Here is a 10,554-nt window from a genome sequence, read left to right on the forward strand (position 1 = left end):
GGGGAGGGCCGCTACAATTTGTGGTTCCAGCCTTACACGTCAGAAAAGAAAAAAAAGTTCGCCGACTGTCCCACACCGACAGGCAAAAGCCGAAACCCAGAGAAAAAAACCTGCGAGTGGGCTTGGCGGATGGGATTAGTGCGGAGCGCCGCGGCTCCCCCTCCCACTCCGCCAGCCTCCGGGAGAGGAGCCGCGCCCGGCCCGGCCCGGCCCCCGGCCCCATGGACCTCCGAGCAGGTAGGAAGGCGCCGGCCGCGCTCCCCGGCCGGCCCCGGGCCGCCCGGGAGCCCCGGAGCCCGTGGCGGGGGAGACCCGGGGAGCGGGGGGGGCCCGAGCCGGGCAGGGCGGGGAGGGGGCGACCGACACCCCCCGCCCCGGCCCCGACCCGGGCCCGCCGGGACTCGCGGGGCGCGCGCGGGACCCCCTCGAGGCCGCCCGGGGCCGGGGAGCCGGCAGGTAGGGGGGGGCCGGCCCGGCCCGGCCTGGGAGTGATTAATGGAGGGGGCGGGGGCGGCCCCCCGGCCCCGGGCAGGAAAAAGCCCGTCACGGGCCGGGGGGGGGGGGGAGACTTTCCGCTGGGCGGCCGGGGGCCTCGGCCCGGCCCGGGCCCGGGGGCGGCGGGGGAGGGCACCGCTCCGTCTCGGCCGCGCCTGGAGGTGGGAACTGGCCGCCGCGGGAGGGGGAAAGGGCATCTCTCGGCTCCAGAGGCTCCGTCTGTGCCCCGGACCCCGCCCCCGCCGCTGGGAAGGGAGAAGCTCCCGAGAGTGGGGGGAGAGGAGGCGGGGCCGGGGGCTTAGGGGCCACACAGGGGGAAGGAGGCGCCGCGGGGGGAGGGGGCGGGAAGAGCAAGGTCACGGCTTGGGGGCTCGGCCGGAGGGGCTCCACTCCCCCCACCGCCTCGTTGCCCCATCCCTGGGACGCCCCTTTCCCCGCGAACCCCACCCCCCCGCAAGGTCCCGAAGGGTCTCCCCGACCCCCCCCCACTGCCTCCCACACAGTTAGCCTCCACCCCAGCTCCCGAGTGTGCTCCCTCTCCCGGCCCGGAGACCCCCCCCCCCCGGATGATTCGCAAGCTCCCCCGCCCAGCACCCCCACCCCGACCGATTCCCACGGGGACCCTCGACCTTCCGGGGCCCCCTCCCGCCAAGCCAGCCCATCCTCCTCCTCACCCCGACGGGGACTTTCTCCCCCCCCCCCGGAGGTGAAAGGGAAAGGAAGAGCCGTGGCCAGCGGGGGGCTGCCACGCCGAGGCGCCTTGGAGAGCCCGAGGGGGCCCGCTGGGCCACCCCCCAAGGGCCAGGAGCCCGCCGCCGAGGATGACTGGGGCAGGCATCCCGAGGGCCCACGGTGGAGAGGCCCCCCGGGGCCCAAGGGTGGGAGGCTGAGAGCGGCCCATCCCCACCCCTGGCCTGCCTCTGGGGCCTAGTGACTGGTCAGCGGCGCCCCAGCTAAGCCTCCCAGCCCGCCCCTCAGTTTTGCCATTCACAGGCTCCTCTCCCACACACCAGGCTTCCTCTCCATTCACCGCGGCTCCTGGCCGTGCCTCTGCACCGCCCCACTCTCCCTCTCCATTCTCACACTCCAGGCTCCTAGAGATCGCCGGCCGAAGCAGCCAGGGGCACTGCCTCTGTCCCGAGTCCTTTCCTTGGGACCCTCCCACCTTTCCTGCCCCTTCTCGGGGGGCCGAACCCCCCCCTTCTAGAACACCCTGGCAGGTCCATGTAGAACACTCTCCAGGCTGAAGGAAGCCAGAAAGGACAGCGCTCCTTTCCTTCCCCCTACTCAGCCTTCTAGCCATGGACTTAGCCACCACCTTCTTCCTTGGGGGCCTCAGTTTCCCCTCAGCAGAGACCCAGTGGCCTCTTTAATCAAGGCCAAGGCAGCAGAAGGGAGAGGAAAGGGAGCTTCAGAGGAGGGATGTGGGGGAGAGATGATCTCTGAGGCAAAGGAGAGGGGAGGTAAGGGAGCACCCCAAGGCAGGAGAGGGGGCTATTCTGCCCTTTGCTGCCAGTCTAAGGACTTGAGTCCCACAAAGGTGGCTAGAGTGAGCGGGGTGATCACTCTATCTGGAATCTGATGGTCTGCCTGTGAATTCTAGCTCTCTTGTTGCCTGGGGAGACCAAGTGGTCTCTCTGGGTCTCAGTTTCTTCCTCTGTAAAATGAGGGGGTGGGGACTAGCTAATCCTTTCCATCCTTTTTCCTGTTGACGAATTAGAAACAGCCAGAACCTCCCAAGAGCCCCCTGCGGCCACCTCAGGTCACCTGGTTATGCCCACACTTGTCTGGGAGTCCCCAAAGAAAGTCCTTTCCTTAGAGCCCAAACTTTTCGCGGCTGCATCAGAAGCCTCCAGGCCCCCCCACCCCTACACACACACACACACACACACACACACACACACACACACACACACACACAGACCCCAGATGCTTTCCGTCGGAGGCTTCGAAAGAGAGCTGGAACCATGTGGATCCCCATTTCAGGGCTTTCCTCCTGCCCCGACCTCCATGGCATGTCACCCTGGGTGAGGTCAGGGTGAAGGCCACAGGCCAGGGACTGTGAGAGCTGCTGGCCCCAGGCTTGTGTGTGCCTGCGTGTGCAGCCGAGTGGGGTGGCCTGGGTGGATGTGTGGATTGTGGATGTGCTCGGGCCCTCCATTCCCAGGGCCCAGGGATCTGGATGGAATTAGGGGCCTGGCCGGGTGGGGGCCAGGGTGGGGGTGCTTCGGCAGGAAACCTGAGCTGGCTCATTAGCTCCTCACGTGCTCAGCAGAATTTATAAACACAGCAAGGAGACGGGATGTAAACAATCAGGCGGGAGCTGCCAGAGGCAGGGCTGGGGAGGGGAAGCAGAGTGGGGGAAGGGAGGGAGCCCCCCCACCTGGATGGCCAAGGCCCCCCGACTCAGAAATGGAGGAGCAGAGAGTGAGCTCACCGGCCAGAGCTGACTCCTAGCCTCTGGGCTCCATCACACACAGAGGGGGAAGACCCAGGGCTGCTGCAGGAAGAGTCTGTTCTTGGGAGCAAGGCCACCACAGGTGCTCCCTGCTCCTCCCAGCACTCCATCTTCCTGCCTTGGAGATGGAGGAAAAGAGGTCGTGGTCAGACCCCCATCCCCAGATGGGGGGGGCAGACTTCCTTCTTCCCTCGCCTGCTCTCCCTGCAGATTCCCAAGCTTCCTGCCCTCTCCCTGGTTTTCTCCATCATATCCCTCTGCTCCTCCCCCCCCCCCCCCCCCCCGGCCTGCAGTGACACAGTTACCTCAGAACTGAAATATTCCTGGAAACACCGGCCTCGTCTGGTTAGTTTCAGGAACCGTTTTCTGCCCAGATGAGGTTTTTGTTTATTCAAAGGCATCTCCCTGGGGGGGGGGGGCTGGTTCCCTGAGGGATGCCCCACGGGGCCCCAAGATCCTCACCAGCACCTCCATCACCACCTTGAAGTTGGGAGATCTTTGGAGAAAAGGGCTCTGCGTGGGAGGGGTGGCCCTTTTAAGACAGCTTGTCTAGCTCCAGAGGGGGAAGGGGCAGGGGGCACTGGGCTGTTCAGCTTTCAGACGAGGAGACGCTAGACTTCTGGGCAAGTCCTCTTTAGAAATCCAGATATAAAAAGTCCAATCACTTTACAAATAAGGAAACTGAGGATCTGAGAAGTTGGGTGACATAGCCGAGCCCCCACGAGGATGAGGAGCCAAGTCAAAATTCTAGGCCCAACCTGCTGACTCCAAGCCCAGCGTTCTATCCACTCTCTTGTGCTGTTTCCTAACATAGAAGGAACTGTCTTCTAAGTGCTCAGAAAATACTGCCTCAGGAAGCAGTGGGGAGGCCCCTCTGGGCAGGTTGGAATGCCTCCTGGGGATACTACCGAGGGATGGGCCCCAAGGCCCCTTCCAGCTGTGAAATTTAACAGAGGGAGAGAAGGTGATGGGGATGGCAGCTGCAAGAGCAGGGAGCAGCCTAGGGGCAGCAAAGAAAGGAAGTGTGACCAGGACCCCTCCTCCAGTCTGTAGAAGCAGGGTCAGTCCCCCAGGGCCCCTAGAGGTCCTGAGAGTGTCATTAGGGTCTCTGCCCCATGTTGCACCTCTCACCTCCCCCTTCCTCCCTCCCCCAACAGCTAAAACATGAATCTTCCTCTTAGGATGAAAGCTGAAGCCCAGCCCAGCCCACCTCAACCACAGTAATGATCACAGCCAATAGCTTTAGTCTCCCTGTCTCCAAAGCCCGGGGAGCAATGGCCCCATTTGCACCTGACAACACCCTTCCCCAGCCAAGGGAGAGGTAGGATGTTCAAACAGGATTACTAACATTTCAGAAAAGGAGGAAACTGAGGCTAGAGAAAGCAAAGTGACTTATCCAAGGTCTGACAAATTTCAAGGGGCAGAGTTGGACGTGAAAGGCAAGTCCTCCAGCAGCCAGCCCCAGAGTTTGCCAACTTCCGTCCTAAACCTCCCAACACAGCCCAAGCCTTACTCGAAGCCCATCCCGCCTCAAACCTGGCTTCTCTAAAGTTGTCCACAGTTCCACACTTGGCACTGACGCAGCCCTAACCACAAACTTACCCCAAGGACTGGGCCCTAAACCCAACGCAACCACCGATTGGGATCCACTTTCACCCTTATCCTAACCCTAAACCTTCAAAGAAATTGAAGCCACTATCAGCCCTAACCTCACCCACCCCTAACCCTGACCCAACCACCAAGCTTAATCCCATTTCAACACCAACCCCAAACCCAAACCCAAACCAACCCTAATCCAGTCTGAACACAAGAGAACCCTGTGAATCTTGGGCTTCTGCACCCTTGTTCTTGGATAGAACTCAGCCCAATAAAAAGAGGTTAGTGGATCATGAGTCTCCGACAAGAGCGTGCTCCTAGGGAATCCACCCACCCTCAGCCTCCAGAGCCTCCCACCCCCAGAGACGTGGGCCCATGTCACCACTGGCCCCACTCTGGCAATACTGCCTTCTGGATTCTGGGGAGTCTCTGTGACTCAGCTCCTAGTGGACACCCCATGGGAAACCCAGCCAGCCTCCAGAAGTGGCTCCCCCAACGGGCTTCTCATCTTCTTCCCACTTTCTATAATCTGATCTCCCCATCGGTAGGGAAACCTTGGCAGCCTAAAGCCAAAAGTACCATCCCTTCAACCCAAACTCCCAGCCACAAGATTTGGCTGCTTTCCCTTTGCCTCCTAAGCTTAGCCTCCCCCTTTATTCAGCCCCAGAGCAGAACTGGAAGAGTCCCTAAGGCCAAGGCCACAAAACCTGACCCTCCCTCCTACCACTCAAGCCCAGGTTCACATGCTTTTGTTCCATATGGTCCAGAGAAGAAAATTGAGAAAGTGAGGACCACAGAGATGGAATCCAGGACCTCTGCCTCCTGGACGGGAGAGCGGAGTTCCTCCTGCATCCTCGCCCTTCATGTGAACACAGATGCTGACACTCAAGCCAGATACATTTCTGAGCTGACCCCCTGTCATGAGGTCACACAGACGGATAGGCCCCCCAACCTGGGCCAGAAACTGCCCCCTCACATCCTTCATCCTTCAGTCTCCCTCCTGGTACCTCCTTTCCTTTCCAACCAATACCCGAGGGGCTGCCAGATGCCCACCCCACCTGGGTCAGGGCCCCCTCCACCTCACCCTCTCTCTGGGTCACTCTCTTGCCCACAGGGGACTCGTGGGGGATGCTGGCTTGTCTGTGCACTGTGCTCTGGCACCTCCCAGCCGTTCCAGCCCTCAACCGAACAGGGGATCCAGGGCCTGGCCCCTCCATCCAGAAAACCTATGACCTCACTCGCTACCTGGAGCATCAGCTCCGCAGCCTGGCTGGGACCTATGTGAGTATCTGGGGGCACCTTGGTGCGGCCAGGGGGAGAGAGGTGATGGGCCCCCTGTTGCCTGGCCTTTCTCCTTCTCCCCTTGGCTTCCCCCTCCCTTCCCCATTCCCGGCCCCAGGACTAGGCATGTGGGCAGGACTGCCCCACTGGCTGCCAGCCCAGCAGCCCGCCCTCCTCCCCCTGGGGGCTGGGGAAGTCTCTTCTGTTTACATCGTGTTGTGGTGTCTCTTGCCCGGGTGGGGCCCTGGGTGGGGGCGGCCCCCACCTCACACTCCTGTGTCCTGGCTCGCCCCGGCCTCTGAACACAGGGCCCCTGCAGTCTAGGCCTCCCCTCTGTCTGACCTCCCCCATCCCAGTTGAGTCTCTTGGGGGGGGTCACATGGTGAGGGGACCAGTAGGGAACCCAGATTGTTGGTGGGTACCCCCAGGGATTCTTTTGGAGGAGCCCAGGAGCAGCAATGGGCCTGAGGATAAGGTGGTGCTGGAGGGAACTGGCCCCCTCTCCCCTTGTTCCTCCCCACACCCCATCCCCTGCTCCAGAGCCAGGGAAGGGAAGGGGAGGAGGGTGGAGGGGGAGCTGGCTCAGGCCCCAGGATACACCGAGGAAATTAGTTTGTCTCTGAGCTTGTCAGCGTGTGAACCTCCCCCTGGGCCCTTGCCTGTCCCAGGCCTCGCCCCCCTCCTTACCACCACTTCCCTGCCCCCTTCCCCTGGGCCCCTGGACCTACCCCCAGTTGGCAACAGCTCTGGTCCCATCTCCTCTCTCCTGTGCTACCACCCTGTCCTCTCCCCCCCCACCCCATCCCCTGGCACTCATTTGGGATGTTGGGAAAAGGGGCTCTGCTCTCTGCCTTCTCCCTGCTTTGACTGGAAAAGCCAGAGCCACTGGGGAGGGGGAGAACTGGGCACCCCAGGAGACAGAGGAGGCACCCAGGGGGGACCCTGATGGGTTTATTCTCTTCTGTCTTGCTTTCTACAGGCGCTACCTTCTCCTGAAAAGCCTGTGCTTGCCTCTGCTGCCCCTTTAGCTCTCGACCTATTTCTCGCCTCCCTTTGGCTGCCAAACTTCTCCAAGGAGTGGTCTACACCCCCTGTCTCCACTTCCTCTCCACCCACTCACTCCTTAACCCCCTGCGATCTGACTTCCCCTCTGCTGACTCCGTTCTCTCTGAGGTCAGCCAGGATCTCCTTCTTGCCCAGGCAAGGCTTGCTGCTCAGCCTCCGCCTGCCCGCCTCGTCTGGGTGGATTCGGCCCAGGTGCTCGAGAGTCCCCTTCTGGAAGCTTCTCCCTTGGCTTGGGAACTCTCCCGGGCCTTCTCCCTCTCCTCGCACTCCTCCTGCTGCTTTCCATGGTTGATCTTCCTTCCTCCCCACATCTGTGGGCTTTTCCCCAAGACTCAGCCAATCATTCAACAAATATTTACTAAGCATCTACCATGTGTAAAGGCCTCTGCTTTCTGTTCTCTGCACACGCCTCCCTGGAGAGCTCCCCCATTGCTAATGTTTTGACTATGGCCTTGGTGTGGAGGACATGAAGGGGGCCCTCCCCTCCCTAGCAGAACAGGAAGTGCCTCAGTCGGGGTGGGGGGCACTAGCCCAGGGTCAAAGGGGGCAGGCAGTGAGGGGGGCATCCCCTCTGAGAGCCCGCCCGATCGCCCTCTCCCTCCCACAGCTGAACTACCTGGGCCCCCCCTTCAACGAGCCTGACTTCAACCCACCCAGGCTGAGCTCGGAGGCCCTGCCTAGTGCCACGGTGGACTTCGACGTGTGGCGGAGCCTCAACGACCGTCTGCGACTGGCTCAGAACTATCAGGCCTACAGCCACCTGCTCTGCTACCTGCGGGGCCTGGACCGCCACGCTGCCACGGCTGAGCTGCGCCGCAGCCTGGCCCACTTCTGCACCAGCCTTCAGGGCCTGCTGGGCAGCATCGCAGGGGTCATGGCCGCCCTGGGCTACCCGCTGCCCCCTCAAGGGGCCGAGCCTGCCTGGGCCCCCAGCCCTTCCCACAGTGACTTCCTCCAGAAGATGGATGACTTCTGGCTGCTGAAGGAGCTACAGACCTGGCTGTGGCGATCGGCCAAAGACTTCAACCGGCTCAAGAAGAAGATGCAGTCCTCGGCCGCGGCGGTCACCCTGCGCCTGGAGGCCCCTGCTTCTGACCTCTGACCTCTCTTCTCCGCCTTTGCAATGAGCTTCCCGCCCCAGGGGCTTCTGAGCTCCCCCCTATTCTCACGGAGAGTGATGCAATAAAGCCCCCCCCTCAGGGAGCCCAGGCCTAGGTAGGGGAGTGGATGGTCCTCAAGCTCTGGGTTCCCACCTTCCCAGTCTGGCTTTCGGGAAGCAACACAGTCAGACAGGGAAGATGAGGCTCACTGCTCGATATGCCTTACAGAGTGAAGCCTCCTGGCTAGCCCTACTCTCCCATCTCTTCACCTTAAGCCACCCTCCACTTCCAATTTTGGGGAAATGTGGTGACCCTGGGACCAAAGCAGAAAGAGGCAGGAATTCCAAAACAGAAGTGGTGGGAGAAGGCAGGCCCCTGGGGACAGAGACCTCTCACCAAGAGCCACAGTGATGCCAGACATGTCGTATCAATAACCTTGCCTCACACTTCTCCTTCACGTCATGGTGGCTTCCCCATCCCTCCGCACCCTGCCCAGCCCCAGTGGGACAGTCACAGTCACAGAATTTCCTAAAAGTTTACATTGTTGAGGACGGTAGCATTTTGGGGAGGAGGAAAGGGCGGTTCCCTTAGGGCCGGCCCCCCCCACCCCCATCCACTCACGACTCTCAGTTTGTTTGTATTAATATTTATTTATTTGGAGACGTTATTTATTAGATGGTATTTATTGCAGAATTTCTATTCTTGTATTAACAAATAAAATGCTTTCCCCAGAACCTTCCCTGCCTCATCTCATCTCTCCTTTTCCCTGGCCGTCTTCCCTCTTGGTTCTCTGTTCACTCCTTTCTGACTCTTTGTGACCTAATTGGGGTTTTCTTGACAAATATCCTAGAGTGGTTTGTCATTTCCTTCTCCAGTTTGTTTTATAGATGAGGAAACCAAGGCAAACAGAGTGAAGTGACTCGCCTAGGGTCACAGGGCTAAAGAAGGGTCTGAGACCAGATTTGAACTCAGGGAGATGAATCTTCCCGACTCCAGGTCTGGTATTCCAGGCACAGTGGCACCCTTCGGTACCTTCTTGGTCCTCTAAGTCTGTCGAGAAGGCTTGGGATACCATCCAGGGCTCAGGAAGCTTGGAATGGAAAGGGGGGGAGAACAGAAATCATGATCTGAAGTTTGGGAAATATTGGGGGAGGGAGCTAGACTCCCCTTCCTCTGACCCTGAGGTGAAATGCACATTCATTGAGCATCACTGAACAAGGTGCTGGCTGAGATCAAACATTTTCGGTGAGCCACAGTCCCCCCCTCTTCCCCCCCCCCCCATGGAACTTAAAAGGAGAATGAGGGATGAGGCACAGGATATAACATCAGAGAAGTGGGAGAGGGACACAGAAGGAAGAGAGCCCAGGTGTGCTCAGGGGAGGGTAGCAGAGGCCTATGGCAAGAAATACAAAAGACTGAAGCAGAACCTAATACGCTACCTGTGACCTTGAGGAAAGTCTCCTAATTCTTCTGTGCCTCAATTTCCCCATCTGGAAAGAGAGGGAGTTGAACTAGCTGGTGATGAGGGACCTCCCCCCTCTAACACTGTAAGGTGATGCCACACTGGGGAGATATCAGAATTCCAGACAAAGGAGTCTGAATTTGCTTCCGGAGGGAGCCACGGGGGATGTGGAAGTTGAGGAGTGGAGTGAGCATTAGGAGGATTATTTTGGCAGTTGTAGAAAGCATGGCTTGGAGACATAAATGGAGATGGGAAGACATGAAAGGCTTGCTACTGCAATAGGTCAGATGAATGGGATTGGGGGCCTACAGACCAAGGTGGCAGCCATGAGGAACACCTGCCAGGGATGCCACTGAGAAAGAACAGGCAAGACTTGGTGGGGTGCCCGGGATGTTGCCATGGGGAGAAATGAGAGGCGGGGCAGCTAGGTGATGTAGCAGATAGAGCACTGTCCTTGGAGTCAGGGGAACCCGAGTTGAAATTTGGCCTCATATACTTGCTGGCTGTATGACCCTGGGCAAAGGGAGGATCCCCAAGGGGCATTAGGGGGGGATGACACCAATTGCTGAGAGAGCAAGATAGACAGACAGAGACAGAGAAAGAGAGACAGACAGACAGACAGAGAGAGAGAGCAGGCTATGTCGAGATGGAGGTAGCAAGGGGACGTCCAAGGGAAGGTGTCCCCTGGGCAGAGGAGATACACATCACCAGCTCAGAGAGATTTTGTTTTGAGAGACATCTGTACAAAGGCAGTAGTTGATGATAAGGGAAGGAGTGAGGTTGCCAAGGGTAAAAGAAGAATGCAGAAACAGAAGGGAAGAAGGCCAAGGACAAAACTTTGGGGAACACCCATCTACAGGGACTGGGAAGAGGAGGGCGAGCCAGCAACGGAGACTGAGTAGCTAGTTACCATGGAGGAGAAAATCCAAGGGAGTGCGGTGTCCCTGAAACCAAGGGAGGAGCAACTATCCTGGAGGGAGAGGAGAGGATCAACCATCACAGGTACTTTCCAGAGGGCAAGGAGAACGAGCTTCACAAGAAAAGATAGCTGGAAGAGGAGAGCTGAATGCATATGGTTGGGGAGAGGAGAGACAGAG

At 59.4% G+C, this 10,554-nt stretch overlaps 1 protein-coding gene across 2 annotated transcripts; it reads left to right on the forward strand.

Moving 5' to 3' along the window:
* Positions 1 to 221: 221 nt before the first annotated feature.
* On the forward strand, positions 222 to 8,721 carry CLCF1 (cardiotrophin like cytokine factor 1). Of its 2 annotated transcripts, none has more exons than XM_074230950.1 (3): positions 222 to 237; positions 5,664 to 5,830; positions 7,503 to 8,721. In XM_074230950.1, exons 1-3 carry the CDS (start codon positions 222 to 224, stop codon positions 7,995 to 7,997), a joined length of 678 nt encoding a protein of 225 aa, XP_074087051.1. In that variant the 3' UTR covers positions 7,998 to 8,721. The 2 variants fall into 2 exon arrangements, with proteins under 2 accessions (XP_074087051.1, XP_074087052.1); XM_074230951.1 differs by lacking the exon at positions 222 to 237 and adding an exon at positions 447 to 456.
* The last annotated feature ends 1,833 nt before the right edge of the window (positions 8,722 to 10,554 follow it).

Source organism: Macrotis lagotis, chromosome 3, assembly GCF_037893015.1.
Source record: "Macrotis lagotis isolate mMagLag1 chromosome 3, bilby.v1.9.chrom.fasta, whole genome shotgun sequence".
Lineage (NCBI taxonomy): Eukaryota > Metazoa > Chordata > Mammalia > Peramelemorphia > Peramelidae > Macrotis > Macrotis lagotis.